We start from the raw sequence: 22,953 nt of genomic DNA, 5'->3' as shown, positions 1-22,953 counted from the left end.
ATCTCGTGGACCACCTACAGCTATCTGCTATTGGTCCTATATGAAATAAATCTATGCTAATACAGCAAGGAGAGTAGTCTAATATATCTTGCTGGAGATATCAGATGGAGAGCCCAAGGACTGTTCTAAATTTTAGTGGAGCCTTGTTTCCAGTAGTTATTCCAGGACTTGAGTGTTTTAGAAATACATAATTCATATGTATAATGTTGGGAATGGTATGTAATTTTCAGAATATCTTCTGAATGGCTTGACCATCCTAAGTGTGGAAGTCTTGATCGACAAAGAGTCCTTAGGTTGCCGAGAACTGAAATGTGAAAGCAAATTGGACACTCTCGAAGATATTCTTAACTCATTCAGTAATCCAATAGAAATCATGTGTCAAGTAAGTACTAGCACCAGTCTTGTTATATGAGATAAGATAGGATCCTCATGAAGAAGATATCTTGTTGTGTGGTAGGAATCATATTAATCTGTGTTCAGGCATTTCTCTTCCTGGACTTTTCTCAGTTTCTTGACAATACAGACAAAATAGAGATTTTCTGATTAGCTGAGTGGTGTTTATTGCCTTGAGTTTCTCTCTCTGGGTGTGGAATGGGTGAAGTGTGGGTGTATGCCTTGGCTGACCCGCCCATCCCTCACTCCACCTGCTTTGTATTAAAGTATAATCATTATTTCTGTTATTTTTATTATTTCTATTATTATTATTATTATTATTATTTATTTTCATTATTATTATTATTTATTTTAATTTCTTATTTAAGATTATTATTACTATCATCATCATCATCATTAATAATCTTGATTGATTTATTTAATTTTGTGGGTTTCATTCATCAAATCCAGATTGCTCAATAAGAGATGGGGAAAAAATCCCTTCGGGCTTTATCAAAATATCATTCACACATACTCTTTCCCCCTCCCCCCTCCCACACCCAGTCCCTTCCATGCATCACAGCATCATTCATACACAACCATTCTCTACTCACCCTTTTCTGTCTTCTCCCTTCCTTCCTCAACAGACATTCCCCTCTTTCCCAAAGTCCCTTTTACCCCATCCATTCATGTCATCCTTGGTTGACCCCTCATGTTCACTCCCTTCACCTCTGCCTTCCACACCTCTTTTACTAATCTTTGTTAATTCTTTCCATATGTTCAAACCATCCCAATACTCTCTCATCAACCCTATCTCCCAACTCCCTTTCTACTCCAGCTCTCCTCCTCACTTCCTCGTTTCTCACTCTATCCAGCCAAATAACCCCTACCTTACTTCTCAGACATTTCCTCTCAAACACATTTAAACTCCTCTCTTCCTCTTATAGTTAATATATATATATATATATATTCATTTATCTAGAATGTTTACTGACAAAGCGGGTCAGAGTGTTGCTACTTGTGACGTAGGTCAAGGTGATTGGAGTCCAAACTCTACTGCCAGTGAGTTTGACCTAGGGCATGTTTAATTAAATTCGACACTAGCCTGATAGGGAGAGTTTGTGATATTAAAACAAATTCGTCATTATCTTTTATCTTCCTGCTTTAGGCCTTGAATATAAATGTTTCAAATGAATGGGACCAAATGCATGAATTAGACAGAAGACTTGCAGAAAGTCTGAGAATGGTTCTATCTCCGCAGCAGTTCCCCAGAGCCTGTGAACCTGTACAAGATGGTTAGAAAGCCCGTTTTTTTTTTCTAATACAATAATAAAGCCATGCATGATATACATTATTCATTCAAATTAATTTTCCAGTTAAATAGGTAAAGACAATTAAACAGTATTTAATGATGATGCTTCAGTTTCAGAGAACATTTCTTTCCCAACGTGGTTACATTTTAGTGCACATTATGGACTCGAACAACTGACTGATGCCTTACTACAAGTTCCTGGTGCAGAAAGTCAACTGAATGTAGTAAATAACAGAAACCTATCTCCAGCAGAACTTGCTTGTGAACAAGGCTTCTTAAAACTTTCAAGAGAACTAAAAGTAAGTTTTCATTAGTGCTGAGCACAATGAAAGTAAACTTGAGAGGAAGACCAAGATTGAGGTAGATAGACAGGGTAAAAGGATATTAAATACCTGAGTAATGTTTGTTGAGCAAGGAAGAAAAATAGGAGTATATAAAAAAAGTAAATAGTTGAATGGATGACATAGCTCTGTGTATTTTAACCTCTTCAATATGAGTCAAAATCTCATGTGCATCAGCTGCCTGATGTTTCATCACAATACTCGTTTATAAAATATAAAGTTACAGCTGTATTACTTGTTCTCTTTCACCCTGAATGTTAATAACCACAGAAAACAAGATCAAGCCTGTTCACTGAATATAGGGGTCACTCAGGAATAACTACAAAATATAATCAGGACGCTGACACTGGCATCCTTGTATACTCACTCACTCCTAATGACACTAACGTCGGCATCATCACATTGAAGAGTTTAAATAGATGAGGAGGGTGCTAGCCATATTATGAAGTGATGGTGGGAAACCAACTCCAGCTGTGGAGACACTGTTTTGCTGCATTACCTTTGACCTGTCATCCAGGAGTGCCAAGATAGGAGGGAGGGAGGAGGGTGGAGGGGAGTGGCATGTGATGGGGATGGAATGGGTGGGAGTGGTTTTTATGCCTTTGTTTTTTGGCTACCTCCCTTATAAAGGGGAAAAGAGCCTTTGGTATATGTATGTATGTATGTATGTACCTTTGACTCAAGTGGTATGGTTAGGAAATAGGGATGACTTTTCATCCACAAGGTACTATAATGTAAAGGACAATGAATAGGTTTTGATGTAAAAGGGGAAATATCAAGGGTTGCTCAGCCATATGTGAAAAGGTCCTTCATCCTGAGATTCAACTGTATGTGTGTAAATGTAAGAGATACAGTTGCATTGCCTAATACACATGCATCTGGTTCTTAACTGAAGGTACAAATGACTAAACCAATGAAAAAATATAGTTTGGTTCTGGACAAAAACTCAAAGTCACTCTTCCACTGTCAGACTGTCTTTCACTTCCACTGCTTGTTGTTGCATCACCCTCCATGATTTTTGTTATTTCTTTTTTTTTTATGGACGTGGCTGCATGCCATAGAAATTGTGCCATGTGAACCCATGCATTAGGTAACTCAATTGTAGTGCAAATGATAGAAGAGCAGTGATTGGTCATCTTGGCTATGACTGAAACAAAAGTGAAAGTTGAGCAAGTTGCCAGTATGTTTACATGACTGATCCCTTACTTAAGATTTGATTACTCAGTTAGCCTTTGGTATATGTATGTATGTATGTACTTAAGATTTGATTACTCAGTTTAACATTTTTTTTATCTGACAGGAATATTCACACCAGCCTTTGGAGGAACCACCACCAGGTAGGATGTACCACAGTGGAGGCTCAGCAGAAACGCTTGTCATGGAGGTACCCTACTTGGAACCCCCTCTTCCTCGCCCCATTGCTTGCTCACCCTCACCAACCCCAGAGCTTGAGGCTACATCCACCAACAGCTTATCATCTAATGTGTTATGCTCTTCCAACAATCCCTGCAATCCCACCTCATGCCAAAGCCTAGTGGGACAGTATGATACACTACCAGACCCAAAGCCAATCCCAGCAATGCAAGATGTGGTTTGCAATGGTGAAAATTTCAATCCTGTTAAAGAATATCTAAACATGTCAGGGAGTAAAGATAATAGTGTCCAGGATGGTAAGTTTTTATATTTATTTTAATGTGGTTACTAATTTGTTTATTTGGTTATTTATTTATTTATTTTAAATGAACCTTGCAACATGAATTATCACAAGTTTGCATGCCCTGCTGAAGATTTTTTTTTTTATTGTTGCAAAGTTTTTATTCTAATGTTATCTTCTGCACCTTAGTGAATGCAAGTAGTCAAGTAACCCACATGAATGATGAAAAATTACACGGTCAGCACCAGCTGACCTCTTCCGAAGTCAGAAATGGGAAGCAAAAGAAAAACTTTACACGTATGTATTTTCAATTAGCATAGGTAGAAAGTGTAAAAATTCTAAAGGGGCTAACTATATCTAGACCAGGCTTTTTGTTCAGATCAAGTCAAAGCTGTTCTCTAGTGCATGTTTTAAGAATATTCAGAGTAATGAGTGGCTGTCTGATCAGATTTTTGTCTTGTAAGGTTTTATACCACTGCATGTATATGAAGAATTTGCCTTTATGCTTTCACAGAGAGTGTGGGGAATAGTAAATCAGACATTGCAGAAGAAACTTGCTCAACTTCTGGAGAGGCCCCTAGGCAGAGAAAAATTGGTCGAGCCATTTTCAACATGTTTCCCTCAGGTTTACATTTTTGCTCATTCTTTTGGTGGTATATAGTTAGCATCTTCCCTACCATAGGGCTGCCAGAGATGATTAAAATCACCTGGCAACAGGAAGAATGAAAGGATAAGTATTATCCTTTACAGGAGCTAATCAAAATAGGTTTGACCCCTTTGCTATCAAGGAATTGAGACGGATATGAATACAGTGACAGGATGCAGGGATGACCCGTCATCCAGGAGGTGCCAAGATAAGAGGGATGGAGGAGGGTGGAAGGGAGTGGAATATATAGGAAATGGAATGGGTGGGAGTGGTTTCTATGCATTTTTCTTTTTGGCTACCCCCCCATGTAGGGGGAAAAAGCCTTTGGTATATGTATGTACGTATGAATACAGTAGCTTGGTGGTAGACGGAGTAGAGTGTAACCCCAACTACCTGGCATCCATAGTCTGCTGTGTGTGGCAGGCATCTGTATTTTCTGGGGCTATAGGAAAAGAGAAGATGTAAAGAGCATTGAAATAGATGAAAGCTGGTAAAGCACTTGGTTTACATGGTTGTGATGAAAGCCTGACAAAGTGGAGTAGATTGAGTGAAATGGCTAGGGAGATCGTTTAATGTGTGCCTAAGGGAAGGAAGTGTTCCAGTGGATTGGAAGAGTGCATATGTAGTTCCACTATACAAATATGAATGTACAGTAAAATCCCGTTCTAATGAAACATCTCGGGACCAAACGCATTTCATTTTATTGAATATTTCGGAGAAGAGGATGTATGAGGCGTGTCAGAAAAGTTCCAGGACTGGTGTCACAAAAGACTCCAAATACAAACTACAAGTTTTCCCTTTGAAGTAATCCCTCTGGAGTCTAACACACTTTTCCATCCTTCTCTGCCATGCTTGCATGCACTCAAGGAAGGATTCTTTCGGGATCCTCTGCAGCTCTGTTGTCACAGCCTTTTTGATGACCTGACACACTTGCATGTGTCATTCCTTCTGGTCTTTGCTGAGCAGTTTCAGCATCATCTTTGCACATGTCCAAATCATCATTGATAATCTTCGAGATGTTGTCCCAATTCATGCCCAGATCATTTGCGATCTGTCGAGCAGTCAGCTGATAATTTCTACGCACCATCTACCTGATGCGCTCAATGTTGGCCTCAGTTCTACTCATTGTAGGCCTTCTGCTCCTGGGGTCATCATCCACATCCTTATGTCTTTCTTTAGACCTCTTGCACCACTCAGACACACGTGAGCATGACATCGTCTCATCTCCGTACACCTGCTGCAGCAATCCCAGTACTTCCGATGGAGTTTTCACCAACCAGACCAGAAACTTCAAGTTTGTTGCTCTGTGCTCATTGCTTGATGACCTGAAACAGAGAATATGTATATAAAAGCATGTGGAAAAAAGTTCAATGACTGCAGAGCTGAGATCACAGTTATGTACTTCAGGGGGATTACTTTTGAGGGGAAAACTCATAGTTTTTTGTTTAGGTTTGAAATAAATCTTTTGCGACACCAGACCTGGAACTTTTCTGACACACCTTGTACAATCATGGCTGGTTATAAGTTATAGAACAGTTCTCATAAGTGTAATTTACATGCAGTAATGTATGATACTAACACCACCAAAACCAGTAACATAGTTTATATAACAATCCTAATCATATGACCACTGTGAATGATTTCTTGTTTTTCAAATCATAAATCATTGTGGTTCCTATACCATATTCACGCACAAGCTTGCTTGCAGCTTCCCCTGCTTCTAAACAGCACAATATTTTCATGTGCCTCCAAATGGTAAAGTATTTTTTTTTTTTTTTTTTTTTCTCAATTGACTTCTGACTTTAGGAGGTGCCAAGATAAGAGGGAGGGAGGGAGGAGGGTGGAGGGGAGTGGAATATAAAGGAAATAGAATGGGTGGGAGTGGTTTCTATGCCTTTTTCTTTTTGGCTACCCCCCGTGTAAGGGGGAAAAAGCCTTTGGGATATGTGTATATGACTTCTGAAGAAGATGATGAATGTGTCGGATGAAATGGAAATGGTGAGACTTTCTTCTAACCTTCACACTGTGCTCTCTCAGAATATAATGGCATGTACAGTAACACCAGTATTGTAATATTCAATATGTTTGAACTCTTGTTATGTGTCTTACATACCAGAAATACTGCAAACAGCTGTCAAACTGAAACTTTTCGAAGAATAGGAATTTTCACAGAACTGATATTTCATGAAAACAGGATTTTACTGTATTGGTTTTAGGGGGATCAGTTGTTTTATTGTAGTTGGTAAGGTGCATGGTAGGGTGTTAATTGTGGGGATTTGGAGGAGAACAGAGGGAGTAATTGGAGAAGAGCAGTGTGAGTTTGGGAAAGGAAGATGTGGAGATAAAGATTTGCAGTAAGATACCTCATGGAAGAGATATCTTACTACAAATTATTTATCAACGGGATATATAGATATAATATGTACAGGAATGGTAGTGGTGTTCTTGTCTTCCACCACAGGATGCTTAGGTAAAATGAATATGTGGAATCAGATGATGAAGAAGAGATATACAGAGCAAGAGTAGAAGTTAAAAATGATTATTACAATGTCATGGGATATGGGAAAAAAAAAAAAAAAAAAAGCAAAAATGGGATGGGTACTGTTCGATTTTGTGGGTTGCCAAAGAGTTAAAGGTGGGTGATAGATGCTACAGGAGGTTGTTCTGTGAAAGGAATATAAAAGAACAATAGTGTAATTTAAGGTGTTAGCATCTTGATTATTTTGTAGTTGTAGCTGAGTAAACCCCATATTCTGTGAACTTTTTTTATTTATTATAGGTTTATTCAACAATATTTTCTGTGGTTATAAATATTCAGAGTGAAAGAGAATGAGTAGTACAGCTGTAACTTTATTTTCATAATGGATGTATTGTGATGCATCATCTTACATCAGGCAGCTCATGCTTCCTATGAGAATTTGACTTGTATTTAAGAGGTTTAACCCCTTCACTCCGGGCCAAAATCTTGCGGGCAGCATTAGCTGCCAGACGTGTGATGTTGTGTCATAATACTCGCATTATAGAAAATAAAGTTACTGCTGTATTGCTCGTTCTCTTTCACCCGTGAATTTTGATAACCATAGAAAATGTGATGAAGCCAGTTTACAGAGTATGGGGGTCACACAGGTACAACTACAATAAATATAATCAAGACGCCGACATTGGCATCCTCGCGTACCCACTTGCTCCTCATGACGCCTACGTAGGCGTCATCGTATGGAAGGGGTTAAGATCTTGGACACAGTAGATGATGAGTTGCTATTTCTATTTGTTGGTGTCATGGTCATAGTCTAGGTAACTCCCAGGTGTAGGCCATTGGTTAGAAGGCTGGTGGAATGTGTGAGGCCACTGGATGTGGAATTCAAGAAAGGGTGGGATTGTTGATTAGCAGAGTGGTGTTCCCTGTTGTGGTCCTTAGGTTGAGTGTTGTGTATGTCCATATAGTGGGCGGAGTCCAATTTATACCTGAGAAACAATATTGGCCAGTCAGTAATGACCATCAGCCATGAACTGAGGGAAAAGGTCAACCAGTTAGTTAACCTACGAGATTTCACAGCAATTGGTTGGCTAATCTCACCCAAAAGTGTGGTTATGTAAGGGGACAGCTACCTGACAGTTTGCATTCTTTTTTGAGTGGAAATTAGTCTCCAGTCATAAAGGAATGCTGCATGCAAAATTCAGTCAGTAATAGTTTCACTAAAATTCCAAAATTCCATATAAATTATGCAATCAGTGCTTCAAATAGGGTACAATTTATTTAAGAAATTAAATGTTAAAATTATTATTATTATTTTTAAGATGTTTATTATATTTTTCCATAAAGGAAAAAAACAACTGACTCCTACCACCAGTATTGACTCGCTGCCTAGAAAACTGCCAGATATCAATGACTACATAACAGACCCAACAGCACTTGGTCAGTCGAAGAACAGCACAACCAATAGTAAGTACATTGGTTTTGTTGTGTAATGTTGAGTACTTGTGTTTGTGGACTTAATACATTCATTCTATCTCTAGTAAATACCAAAGACTTCTTCCCCACATAAAGGAGTTTTTAGCCAGTCAAGTCATATACTCACTCTAATACTTGCTGGAAAAACTACTGACATAAGATAAGATGTCACCATCCCTCCAGAAAAATATTTATTTTTTGTTATTCACCCCAGACAAGCATGAATCCAAGAAGTACCACTTAGTTGCATTGAATGGATAGATACATACTACAAATAAGAAATGATTTGAATGTGACAAATCAGAATAAAGATGTGTTTAGGTTAGATCAGTATAAGAAGGATGGCCTCTTCAAACGCTCCTTTCCTTTATATTACAGTTAGGTAAATATGACGCACACAAGCACCTACCCAGACACACGTGTACACATGCAATAATGTTTGCTATATATGTAAATGACATGGATGAAGGTGTAGAATGTTACATGAACTTCTTTGCAGATGATGCAAAACTACATAAGTATGGAAAAAGACTGAATCACTACAGAGAGACCTGGACGTGGTCTGGGAATGGAGTCAAAAGTGAGTGAACTTCAACATTAAGAAATGTAGTATAATGGAATTTGGAAAAAGTAAAAAAAGAATATCAGGACAATATAGAATCAGTACAAAGGAAGTAAAGAAAGTTAATTCCGAAAAGGACCTAGGAGTAATTATCACCAAAGACATGTCCCCAGACAAGCATATAAACAAAATAGTTGGAGAAACCTACAATTTACTAAGATCAATAAAGGTAGCTTTTAATTACTTGGATGAGGTAATGGTAAAAATAAAATACTAGTCACACCGACAAGACCAAGACTGGAGTACACTGTGACACTATGGACACCCAGTATAAAAAAGAATACAAGGAAAATAGAATCCAAAGAGCAACAACAAAGATGGGCCCAACATTTTAAAAAATATGCAAAGTGTGTCTAAACTGGAACTACCAAACCTGGAACAAAAAATAGAAAGAGGCAATCTATTGGCCATTTACAGAATCATGAAAGGAATGGAAGTCTTTGAGAGAGAAGACTTATTAAAGTGTGATAAAAGAAAAACAAGGACATGAAAAGAAACTCAAAAAGGATAGTCATAGAAGAGATTTGAAAAACAAAAACAAAAGTTTTCCATAGAATGGTGGATGTCTGGAACAAATTGGATGAAACAAAAGTGTGTGCAAACACCATACAAGAATTTAAGAACGAAACTAGATGTTCCGAGATACAAAGACAGGTCACTATGAGCTTAGCTCCCCTTCCTTTATAATACATCTAGGTAAATACACACACACACACCTAAATTAGAGTATGCTGCAATACTATGGGCACCTAGCACAAAAAAAAACATAAGAAAACTAGAAAGAATTCAAAGAGAAGCGACAAAAATGGCACCTACACTCTCAAATTTGACATGCGAACAAAGATTGGATAAATTACATAAATCAACACTGGAACAGAGAAGAGAAAGTGGTGATTTGTTGACCATTTACTGAATTATGAAAGGGATGGAAATTCTTGATAGAGACAACTTATTAAAATGTGACAGAAGAGAAACAGGACATAGAAGAAACTAAAGAAGGACAGTTACAGAAGAGATTTGAAAACGAATAGCTTCCCACATAGAGTGATTGATGTCTCGAACAAACTAAATGGAGAAACAATGAGTGACAAAATTGTACAAGATTTGAAAAATAAACTGGATGCGGAGAGATACGAAAACAGGTCACTATGAGCATTGCTCTCGTCCCATAAAATACAACTAGGTAAATACACACACACACACACGACAGTCGAAGTGATAGTGAAGTTTGGAACTCCATGAAAACTTCAAATTTTGTGGATCTCAACAAAGAGGGAGTACCTTTGTTGTATTAGTAGGGAAGGGGAAAGCTCATGGTGTAGTAGGAAGGTGAAGAAAAAGGAGAAAGGGAGGGATTACTGAGGAAAATGGAAGTAAATGTGGAAGGGGACAAATGGGCCCCGGAAATCAAGAAGGAATATCAACAAGAGGTGCACAGATGATAGAGGTGAAGTCGAAGACATTAGTAAAAATGTAAAAATTAGAAATATAGATAAGAGCAGTGCAATGGAAGGTGAAGATAATTATTTCCTTGGATTTAATGAGGGAGGAGATGACAACCTTCTCCGATTAGCAAGTCTAGAGGAAAAACTAGAGAACATTAACAAACAGTGGGAGGTTAGGTTCAGTCAACTTACATGGATTTCACAAAGAGTTGATAAATTGGAAGAACTAAAGGATAACCAAAACCTAAATAATGAAATAGAAGATTTAAAAAGACAGTTATAAGAAGTAAAGGATGAGAATGAGGAAATAAAGAATAATAATAAAGAGAATAAAGAGTCCATAGCAAAAGAGGCACAGGGTCGGAGAAAAATCCAAGAGAAAAACAAAACTGAATTTAGAGATATAGTGACACAACAGATGAAAGAACAAACCAAGGACACATTTATTAAAGTGATGAGAGAGAAGGAGAATATAGTAAGAGACTTAGTGGATAAAAAGAAATGTATAATTATATAAGGGATGGAAGAGAAGCATAATCCAAATAGGACTACAAGAGTAAAAGAAGAGAAGGAAAAAGTAAACAAGATATTAGAAGTATTTCAAGAAGATGAATAAGAAACAGGGAAAGAAATTGAAGAAATATATAGACTAAACAAACTGAAAAACAAACAAGAATTAGAGAAACTACAACAAGGAGTTGAATACACAGAGGAAATAGAAATGGCAGAAATTATGAACAAGTGAGATGTTGAGTGGGAGGAGAAAATCATTTGAGTAATCTCAATATCAGAAAATTGCATGGACCAGATGAAATGGCAAATTGGATTTTGAGAGTGTGCAGGAATGAACTAACAGACAAAATACATACACTAATAAGCAGATCATTGAAAGAAGGAAAAGTTCCAGAAGATTGGAAAAGAGCAAATATAGTACCAATATATAAAGGGGGAAACAAGGAAGACCCTACTAACTATAGACTGGTCTCTCTTACAAGTACGATAGCTAAAATTTGTGAAAGAATGATCAAAATTAGATGGGTAAGGCATTTGGAAAAAAACAATGTACTAAATCCAAGGCAATTTGGATTTAGACAAGGACGATCATGCATCACAAACTTAATGTGTTTCTATTCAAGGCTAATAGATGTAATACAAGAAAGAGATGGATGGGCTGATTGTGCATTTCTAGATCTGAAAAAAGCTTTTGATAAGGTGCCACATAAGAAATTGCTAAAGAAATTAGAAACTGCAGGAGGAATACAGGGCAAACTGCTGAAGCGGATAGAAGACTTCCTGCATGAAAGAAAAATGAGAGTGGTGATAACAGACAAACACTCTAATTGGGATGAAGTGATTAGTGGTGTTCCACAAGGAACAGTTCTGGCCCCAATAATGTTTGCTATATATATTAATGATATGGATAAAGGAATTGAAAGCTATATGAGCTTCTTTGCGGACAATGCAAAATTGTTGAAAAAAGTTAACACTGTAGAAGATTGTGAGTTGCTGCAGAGTGATCTCAATAAAGTATGGGAATGGAGCAGGAAGTGGGAGATGGAATTCAATATTAAGAAGTGTAGTATAATGGAATTTGGAAAAAGCAAAAAAAGAATAGTGGGATCATATAAATTGGGAGAGGAAGAAATTAAAAAAGTAGAAAATGAGAAAGACCTGGAAGTTATCATTATGGATAATATGTCCCCTGAGAAACATATAAACAAGATTTTTGGAGAAACTTATAATCTAATAAGAACAATCAAGTTGGCATTTATGTACCTGGATGAAGAAATGGTGAAGAAAATACTAGTCACTTTGATAAGACCAAGATTGGAGTATGCAGCGACGACGTGGTCACCAAGTACAAAAAATGTATAACAAAACTTGAAAGAATTACTCCTTTCTTGTATACTAAAATTACATAAATAAACACACATATGAGAAATACAGAAAAGGAAGACTAATGTGTAATAAAATGGACTTTGGGAAATTCAAGTTTTTTTCAAAATGCGAGTTGGGAAAAATCCTACAACGAAGAGACACAACTGGAAGAAAAATGGATGATTTTGATGGAAATTTATAAGGAGTGGATAAATATATACCAAAACAGAAATGGGAAAAGGTGTATATCAAGTGCTGGTTTAACAAGAGGTACAGTGAGGTGAAAGATAAGAGATAAAGCTTGGAAAAAATGGAAAAAATATAAAAAAAAAATCTGGAAAGTGGCACATATATGTCAAAGGAATATGTAAAAGTGTGCAGAGAGGAAAAAAGAAACTATGAAAAAGATATAATAAGATAATTTAAAGATCAACCTTAGCTATTCTATAGATATGTGAATGGTAATCTCAAAAGCAAACAGATAATTGTGAAACTATGTCATGGGAATATAGAATACACAGAAGATTTAGAAATGGCTAAACTCATGAACAATCACTTCAAGTTTGTTTTCACTAGAGAAAATGTACAGCATTGGGATAAAGGGTGTGAAGTGGGATCCTCCCCATGAGGGAAATAATAATAACACAAAAAGAAATTATGGATCATTTAATGAATCTTGACATCAGGAAATCACATGGGCCAGATGGAATTGCAAATTGGATACTAAAAGAATGTAAAGAAGAACTAATGGACAAAATATATAAATTGCTCACCCAAAGAAGGAAAAATACCAAAGGACTGGGAAAATGACAATATTGTACCCATATATAAAGGAGGAAACAAGGGAGACCCAACAAATTAGAGACCGGTTTCCCTTACTATCAATGTAGCCAAAATTTGTGAAAAAGTTAGTAAGAATAGATAGATAAAACTTCTAGAGGAAAACAAGATACTAAACCTTATACAATTTGAGTTTAGACAAGGAAGATCATGTGCCACAAATTTTATATGTTTCTACTAAAGACTAATGGATATAATACAGGAAAAGAATGGGTGGGCTGATTGTGCTTTCCTAGACTTACAAAAAGTCTTCAACAAAGTATCACATAGAAAATTATTAAGAAAACTGGAAACTAAAGGAGGGATACAAGGTAAATTACTGAACTGGAGGACTTTTTGCATGGAAGGAAAATGAGGGTTGTGCTCAGAAAAGAGTTCAACTTGGGAAGAGGTGATTAGTGGCGTTCCACAGGTATCAGTATTGGCTCCAATAATGTTTGCTATTTATGTGAATGACATGGATGAAGATGTGGAATGTTACATGAGCTTCTTCGCAGATGATGTAAAATTGCTGAGGAAAGTGAACACTGAAAAGGATTGTGAATTGTTACAGAGAGATCTGAACAAGGTTTGGAAATGGAGTCAGAAGTGGGAAGTGGACTTCAACATCAAGAAATGTAGCATAATGGAATTTGGAAAAAGTAAAAAAAGATTATCATGACAGTATAGAATTAGTACAAGGAAGTAAAGAAAGTGGGATCTGAAAAAGCCCTTAGAGTAATCACCACAAATGACATGTCTCCTGATAAACAGATAAACAAAATTGTTGGAGAATCCTACAACTTGTCAAGATCAATAAAGGTGGCTTTTACCTATTTAGATGAAGAAATGGTAAAGAAAATAGTAGTCACACTGGTAATGCCTAGACTGGAGTATGCTGTGACTATGGTCACCCAGTACCAAAACTAATATAAAGAAAATTGAAAGAATGCAGAGAGTAACTACAAAGATGGCCCCAACACTTTCAAAACTGTCAGATGAGGAGAGAATGTCAAAACTGAATTTACTGACTCTGGAACAAAGAAGAAAAAGAGGAGACTTGCTAATGATATATAGAATCATGAAAGGCATGGAAGTCCTTGATAGAGAAGACTTACTAAATTGGGATAAGAGAATTACAAGGGGACATGAAAAACTCAAAAAGGACAGTTATAGAAGAGATCTGAAAAAATGGCTTTCCACAATGAGTGATGGATGCCTGGAACAAACTGGAAGAAACAATAGTGTGTGCAAAAATTATACATGAATTTAAGAGCAAACTAGACACTTCGAGATACAAAAACGGGGCACCTTGAGCATAGCTCCCCTTCCCGTAAGATACAACTAGGTAGTCAAATACACACACACATACACACTAAAGGGGATAGATTGCATTGATAGAAGAGATTTCCTGATTAAAGATGGGAAGGTTTTAAGAGGTCATGGAAGTAAACTAAGAAAGACTACATGTCGAAATGATTTGAAGAAAAAGTTTTCCATATAGATGTATAAATATGTGGAATAGCTTAGGTGATATAGCCCAAGCTCAGACAATACATGAGTTCAAATCTAAATAAGATAATTGGAAATCAAAGATATAGATTAAGTTGGAAGTGTACATGAATTTGAGTCTAGGTATGTTAGAAAATTAGAGAATAGGAGATGGGATCCAATGAGTGTTACTCCTTTCCTGCATATTGTAATCAGGTAAATACACACACATATTAGTGGGCTAGGGGGTGGACCAAGTGTTAACTTGGTATGAGTCCTCATGTACCCCACGAGTATAAAATATGTTAGGTAAATACACACACACACGCACACCAGAAATTTGTTTGGTAATACAGTATTTGCTCAATGAATAGTATTTTTCATTGAGTTTAAATTTCGTTATCTACATATATTTCAATTATCCTTTGCAGGCAATTCTTTTGGCTCGGTGGAAGGAGTTTGGGCTGAAAGTGAAACGGAACAATATGAAGCTATCAGTTCTTTAGGGATTCAGGTATAAGCACAAAGTTTACATATGCTTGTGTGTCATTGATCCTCTAGGCTAAAGCACAACAGTGAATGATAGCCTTCACTAGAGTTTTCTTGAAGAGTTTTTTGATCAACTCTGAAGAGTAAATGAGAATTCAAAAGTTACAGCATGCAATACTTTTTATATGTGGGGCACTTACAAGTGGCAATAGCAAGTGCCATTTTCTATATAGGCCTAGTCTATGTTCCTATTTATCTAGCTTCACACATTCCTTCCACTTCTTTATTTTTGTGTGAAGAAGACTCACAAATTATCATTAGCTACCTATCTGAATCTTGCTTAGGATTAAGTGTGATTAGTGATGGCACTACTTCCCTATGCCATTGTTGATGTAGTGACCTCTGACCTCTTGTACTCTTTTTTCCATTCTTGTACTACTCTGCCATACTCCACAGCATTTTATCCAGGTCTATAAACTGGTATTTATATTTTAGTTTACATTCTTTTATGGTTCTATATCTCATTCTCCAGTTTAAGTTAGCTTAATTGTGACTAAATCCAACATAAATATATATCATGGCACCACAAGATATCAAGAAAGGGCAGTTACAACTTTACATAACTCTCATAGGGATATATATATAAGTGTTACCTGACATAACTTACATAAGCTACTACATAACACTTAGCATGTTTTACATAACCTACTAAATGACACTATGTGACACATCATGACGCATATACCTGACACCTGCCACATTCACCCCCAAGTATCCAAAGCCATCCAGTTCCTCCCACATCTCTCCCTTAATACTCACTTCCAGTTTGCTGCCAATCTATCCCCTTGTACATCTCATTACCTTACTTTTACCCATATTTATCTTTAACTTCCTTCTTTTGCACACCTTCCTTAATCCCTCCTTTGATCCTGCTACAAGTGCAGTGTCAACAGCAAACAACAACTGGCTTATCTCCCATTTTTCTCCATTTTCTTGAACCACCTCAAATCCCCAGCCTATGCATTTACCTTTTGCACCACCTATGAAGTCCCAAAAAGGAAAAGGCATAAAATCATTCCCACCCATTCCATCCCTGAATACACTCCACACCCCTCCCATCTTAGCACCTCCTGGATGATGGGTCATCCCTGCATCCTGTCCACCGCCCTGGGTCAGAAGCAGTATGCCTTTTCCTTTTTGGCTACCTCCCTTGTAAGGGGGAAAAAGCCTTGGTATGTGTATGTAGGATGAAGTCCCACCTTTACCTCAAACCACCCAGTCTCTCCATTTCTAATTCTAACACAGGCTCTACTACTCTTGTAAAAACTCTTGACTGCTCTCAACAGCTTTCCTCCTATCCCATGTCTGCAATACCTCCCACAGTGCCTTCCTGTCTACCCTGTCATAAGCCTTTTCTGAATCCATAAAGGCCCCAAAAACATCCTTACCTTTTCCTAAAGCTTTCTCCCATATCTGTCTTACCACAAATATCTGATCCACACAACCCCTACCTGTCCCAAACCTACACTGTTCATCACCAATTACTACCTCTGTTCTTTTCCTAATTCTCTCTATCAAAACCCTCCCATAAGTCTTCCCAGCTACACTCAACAAACTGATTCCTCTGAAACTACCACAATCACACTTGTCCCCTTTTCCCTTGTAAAGTGGAACTATACAGACATTCCTCCAGTTCTCCATCACTCTTCCCTCTATCAGACAAACATTGAATAACCTCATCAGCCAGTCCACCACTGTACCTCCCTTTTTTAGACACATGACACCCATCTAACCCAGGTGCCTTACCTGCTCTTATAATTTTATTAACTGCCTTCACTTCATCTTACCTTATTTCTCTTCCATTGTATTATACAATTGTGTATATCTGATGAGGCAGTCTACAGTTAGTATATCTTATAATTTCTATTGTGGGATAATCTTTCACAGAACTATTATTCTCTGATGAGGATTAGGAGAGGAACAGAGAGAGTAATTGGTGAGGAATAGTGTGGGTTTAGGAAAGGTAGGGGTTGTGTGGATCAGGTTTTTGTGGTGAGGGAGATATGTTAGAAAGCTTTAGGAAAAATTAAGGATTTTTTTGGGCCTTTATGGATTTGGAAAAAGCTTGACAGGGTAGACAAGAAGGCACTATGGGAGTTATTGCAGATATATGGGATAAGAGGAAAGCTGTTAAGATCAGTTACGAGTTTTTACAATAGTAGTAGAGCCTATGTTGGAATTAGAAATGGAGAGGGTGAATAGTTCGAGGTAGATTGGGACTGCCAGAGATGTGTCATGTGGCCATGGCTGTTCAATGTATACATGGATGGGGTGGTGCGGGAGGTAAATGCAAAAGTAATGGGCTGGGATTAAGGAAGTTAGTGACAGTTTGGGAAGATGTACAAAAGAAGGAAATTGAAGATAAATGGGGGTAAAAGTAAGGTGATGAGATGTACAAAGGGAGAGGATGACAGCAAATTGGAAGTGAAGATAAATGTGTGGGTAAAAGTAAGGTGATGAGATGTACAAGGGGAGAGGATGACAGCAAATTGGAAGTGAATATTAAGGGAGACAGGCTGGAGGAAGTGGATAGTTTTAGATACTTGAAGGTGAATGTGGCAGGAAAGGAAGGAATGGAGGTGGAGGAAGAATGTAGATTGAGAGAAACAATTAAATACCTTGGGGGGTTAAAAAGTGTTATGAGAAATAGACATTTGGGAATGGATGCTAAGAGGAGATTGTATGAAGGGGTGATTGTAGTGACAGCACTGTATGGGGCAGAAATATGGAACATAAGGCAGAAAGAAAGAGTTTAACTGTGAGATGAAATATCTGAGAAGTATGATAGGAGTTACTAGGCTGGATAGAGTGAGAAATGAGATGAGGAGAAGAGCGGGGGTGGAAAAGGAGTTGGGAGATAGGGTTGATGAAGTAGTATTGGGATGGTTTAGACACATGGAAAGAATGAGTGAAGAAAGATTAGTAAAAAGTGTGGAAGGCAGAGGTGGATGGAATGAACATGAGGGGGCAGCCAAGGATGAGATGGATAGATGGTGTAAAAGGGGCATTGGGAAAGAGGGGGATGTCTGTTTAGGAAGGGAGAAGACAGAAGATAGGGGTGAGTGGAGAATGGTTGTGTATTGATGATGCTGTGATACATGACAGGGACTGGGTGGGGGATGGGGGGTTAGGGAGTATGACTGAATGATTTTGGTGCAGCCCAAAGGGATTTCTCCCAGTCTTCTCTTTTTCTGCATAAGGGGGTATAAGGGGGTGGAGGGGGGGTCATCATTTATGTGAAGTGTCCTTGCTGTGGATGTGCTGTGTCTTGCTACATTGCTTCTGACCCAAGGCAGTGGGTGAGATGCAGGGATGATCCATCATCTAGAAGCCAAGAAAAGAGGGAGGCAGGAATGATAAATGGGTGTTGAGTATGTGGGAATGAAATGGGTGGGAATGGATTCATGCCTTTTGACTTCAACTACCTCCCTTGTAAGGGGGAAAAGCCCTTGGTGTATGTATGTATGTATTATATATCTAGACAAGGAGAGCAAGGGTGTGAAGAAAGGTGGCATAAAAGGCTGGGATCATTTGGGTATATAAAAAGAATGAGTGAAGAAAGACTAGCAAAAATAGTGTAGAAGGCAGAGCTGGATAGAGTGAATGGAGTGGAAGACCAAGTATGGGATGGATGGATGGATGATGTGAAGGGGCCATGGGTATGTGGGGAATGTCTGTTTACGTAGTAGGGAGGGGTGAGGGCAAGAGAGGTACGAGTGAAAATTTCTTCTTTTTCCTCTTCTTTTTTTTTTTTCTTTATTTTGTGTTTTGCGAGGTTGGTACCTGCTTGAACCTCAACCTTGGTGGTGGTCTGGAACTGTTCACACATGACCACGAGAAGGTGTCCAGGGTATACCACTGCAGTAATGATACCTGGAGGAAACTGATTATCACACAGTGATCCCCAAGTCACCTCAGGTCTGAGGTGAGCAGCAGTTCGGGCAATTACTCAGATTGGATGCCCTTCCTAATTAACCTCTGTGCTGTGGCCGGGCAGGGTTTGAACAGACACAGAATTCACCATGTGGTTACCAGACGTGCACTTTACCAACTGAGCTGTGGTAGACACCCCACCCCCCCTAACAATTTTCCAACAATTTTGTTCATCTGTTTATCAGGAGGCATGTCATTTGTGATGATTACTCTCATTTCTTTTTCAGATTCCACTTTCTTTACTTCCTTTGTTCTGGTTTTATATTGTCCTGATTTTTTTTTTTTTTTTTTTTTTTCTGAATTCCATTATGCTACATTTCTTGATGTAGTCTATTCGTCACTTCTGACTCCATTTCCAAACCTTATTCAGGTCTCTTTGCAGTGATTCACAATCCATTTCAGGATTCACTTTCCTCAGCAATTTAGCATTGTCTGCAAAGAAGCTCATGTAACATTCCACATCTTCATCCATGTCATTCACATAAATAGCAAACATTATTGGAGCCAATACTGATCCCTGTGGAACCCCACTAATCACCTCTTCCCAAACTGAACTCTTTTTCTGAATACTACCCTCATTTTCCTTCCATGCAAAAAAAAAAATCCTCCATCCAGTTTAGTAGTTTACCTTTTATCCCTCCAATATTTTCCAGTTTTTTATAATAGTTTTTTATGTGGCACTTTATTGAAGGCTTTTTGTAAGTCTAGGAAAGCACAATCAGCCCATGCATCCCTTTCTTGTATTTTATCTATTAGTCTTGAGTAGAAACAGATTAAGTTTGTGGCACCTGATCTTCCCTGTCTGAATCCAAATTGCCTCAGATTTGTTATATTTTCTTCCAGATATTTTATTCATCTATTCTTAATACCCTTTTCATAAATTTGGCCACAGTGCTTGCAAGGGAAACCGGTCTGTAATTTTTTGTTTCCTCCTATATATATTGGTACAATATTGGCATTTTTCCAGTCCTTTGGTATTTGGCCTTCTTTGAGCAAGCAACTTATTATGTTATATATTTTGTCCATTTGTTCTTTACTTTCTTTTAGTACCCAATTTGCTATTCCATCAGGGCCATGTGATTTCCTGACCTCAAGGTTCATTAATTGATCCATTATTTCTTTGTGTTATTTTTATTTCCCTCATGGGAGATCACACTTTGTTCCCATCATCCCAATGCTGTATTTTTTCTCTAGTGAAAACCAACTTGAAAGTGATTGTTCATGACTTTAGCCATTTCTAAATCTTCTGTGTATTCTATATTTCCATGACATAGTTGCACCATTTCCTGTTTATTTTTAAGTTTACCATTTGCATATCTATAGAATAGCTTAGGTTGGTCTTTACATTTTACTATGATGTCTTTTTCGTAGTTTCTTTTTTCCTCTCTCTGCACTTTTACACATTCATTAAATCTAATCTCAATAATTTTTCATTACTTCGATATTGGGCGTTTTCTTTTACCCATTGTGACATGTATGTTCTATAGACATGTCATTTCCCCATAGATCCTCTCCACTTTTTCCTGTCATCTCTTCCCAACAGATTTCTTTTCAGTTAAAATCTCCCATAAGTACCAGGTTACTTCCATCCTTCAGTGTCTTGTTTAATGAATGCCTTGTATCTTCTAATGTTTATGAATGTTTGCCCTCTTTCCAAGAGTCCGTTTTTGGGATCACATAAATAACTACAAACTTTCTACTTTTCATGTTGCCATCTTCAACTTTTATCATGATCCTCTCTGCACTGTTTATACCTTCTGTAACCTTCGTCATATTTAAGTTTTTCTTGGCCAGAAGCATGACTCCTCCATCCTGTTTGTCTCTATTTTTTATCCGGTGATTATATAATCCATCTCCAACACTATTTGGTGGTAATGGACCCCTTAATTTCATCTCTGCAATTCCCATTATGTCTGGTTTTTCTTCTGACAGGTAATCATTTAGTTCACTTAATCCTGAGATCAATCTGTCTATGTTAGTATGCCACTTTTAATTTTTTCTTTCATCTCATTTTCTGTTCCTTTCATTTCACAGCCAGAGGAGCTAAGATGAGAGGGATATCAGGGTTGTGGATGGAAGAGGAATGGGTAGGAGTGGGTGCATGCTTTTGACTTGGCAACCCCCATTATAAGGGGGAAGAATCCCTTGGCATATAGATTTACCTACTCTCCAGCTTATCATACCTGGCCTCAAATTCATGTACAACTCCAGCTTATTGTATATCCTTGATTTCCAGTTATACATACATATACCAAAGGCTTTTTCCCCCTACACAGAGGAAAGCCAAAAAGAAAAATGCATAGAAACCACTCCCGATTCCATTTCCTATATATTCCAGTCCCCTCCACCCTCCTCCCTCCCTCTTATCTTGGCACCTTCCAGTTATGTTTAGATTTAAATCCATGTATTGTTCCAGCTTGGGGTGACCTGGGGAGTGGGTAGGGGATAGGGGACAGGAATAACCCTTACCACAAAGGACAATAAATGGGTGTTGGATGGGTGTGAGATGTGTGTGCTTTGCCTGGGGTATCTCCCATATAAGAGGAAAAGAGCTTTTTTGTGTGTGTATATCTAACAAACTATTACAAGCTTTAAACTTTGGTCCCTCTGAGAGTGAGTCCCAAGCGTTACCACATCGCCACTCAGATTGTAACTCTTGGGACTTTGTAAGAGAGACCCAAGTTCAAAGCTTGAATTACATTGCTGCTACTAGCAGCTTGTTCTATAATCTAAATATAAGTTTCAGAAGTAATAGATGTTTCTATCTTTTCTTCAGGTTGGTCACCAAGTAAATCCAAATCTAGCTAGAATGATGCCAGACCAAGGATCACATGATCAGTCTAACCCAGTTGCAAAGGAAAGAGATGTAAGACGTGAAGGACAAGTAATTAATTCAAACATAAATTCCTATATTAGAACAAAAAAAAAACCTTCAGGCTATGCTCGTCCTAAATGGGCTATGTCTTCTGAAACGAAAGATCATTATATGACTCCAGATGAAATTCATCACCCAACCGTAGATAATGTAAGTTTTAGAGGTTATTACAATAGCAATGGTTTACACTGATAACACTATGTAACACATGTTTTGTTTATTTGTATTTTTTCATGTTTATATATGTATTTCGTGTCACTGAATCCAAATATCACATTAGTTTTGACGTAACATCGATATTTCTTTATTTATTCTTGATTTTATATTTTATTGTTATATATGCAACCTTTCTCTACAGTAGTTAATTGATTCAATCTACTTTAGCATTCTAAGGATAATTATACTACATCTAGTATTTTTTTAATATGAAGTGTATTTAAGAGCTACAATATTAGTAAAAACAAAATAAACAACACAACTTTGCACTGCAAGTGTTTTGATGACTCTTCTCATGATTAGAAGTGCTTTGACGATCAAGATTTTCTAGAATGCATGCTTTCGTCTTTTCTGACTAGTGACCATATGTAATCCCCCATCATAGCAGTATTCCATCGTCCTTGATATCTTCTTTCCATAGTTGCGATATCCTGATGAAGTCTCTCGCCATGCTCCTCACTGACAGCCCCCAAGTTTTCGGGGAAGAAATCTAGGTGAGAATGCAAGAAATGTATCTTCAAGGACATACGACAACCAAGTTTCCTGAAGTTCTCAATAAGCTTTGCCACTATTTGTTTATAATTAGGGTCCTTGTGATTTCCTAGGAATCCATGAACTACATCATGAAATGAACACCAAGCTTCTCTTTCAACTTTCATCATCGCTTTCCAGTTTCTCCGACTTCAACATTTTGTTTACTTGGGGTCCAACAAATATACCACCCTTGAGCTTAGCCTCAGCTTGGGAAACATGAGACAAATTTCTTGGAAAGTTTCGCCTCCAAAATCCAAAGCCTTCACAAACTGTTTAATTAACCCTAGCTTGATATGAAGTGGGGGTAATAAAAC

General features: G+C 37.7%; 1 protein-coding gene across 12 annotated transcripts in view; it reads left to right on the top strand.

The window, feature by feature from the left end:
* Positions 1-22,953, top strand: part of stumps (DBB domain-containing protein stumps) — a 113,372-nt gene that overhangs the window by 83,368 nt on the left and 7,051 nt on the right. The window contains exons 8-17 of one of the 12 annotated variants that reach the window (XM_076212042.1): positions 231-382; positions 1,541-1,667; positions 1,796-1,983; positions 3,326-3,695; positions 3,869-3,976; positions 4,194-4,304; positions 8,149-8,268; positions 14,964-15,046; positions 21,791-22,039; positions 22,527-22,576. In XM_076212042.1, the coding sequence (XP_076068157.1) occupies positions 231-382; positions 1,541-1,667; positions 1,796-1,983; positions 3,326-3,695; positions 3,869-3,976; positions 4,194-4,304; positions 8,149-8,268; positions 14,964-15,046; positions 21,791-22,039; positions 22,527-22,568 (1,550 nt within the window). In that variant the 3' untranslated portion in view covers positions 22,569-22,576. Of the gene's footprint in view, positions 1-230; positions 383-1,540; positions 1,668-1,795; positions 1,984-3,325; positions 3,696-3,868; positions 3,977-4,193; positions 4,305-8,148; positions 8,269-14,963; positions 15,047-21,790; positions 22,040-22,526; positions 22,577-22,953 lie in introns of those variants that run through there. The other 11 variants (XM_076212046.1, XM_076212041.1, XM_076212048.1 and 8 more) reach the window with 11 other exon arrangements.

Source organism: Oratosquilla oratoria, chromosome 29 (assembly GCF_046742065.1).
Source record: "Oratosquilla oratoria isolate Oo_2021 chromosome 29, ASM4674206v1, whole genome shotgun sequence".
Lineage (NCBI taxonomy): Eukaryota > Metazoa > Arthropoda > Malacostraca > Stomatopoda > Squillidae > Oratosquilla > Oratosquilla oratoria.
Note: the sequence above shows the minus strand (reverse complement) of the source record. Positions and strands in the feature narration are given on the sequence as shown.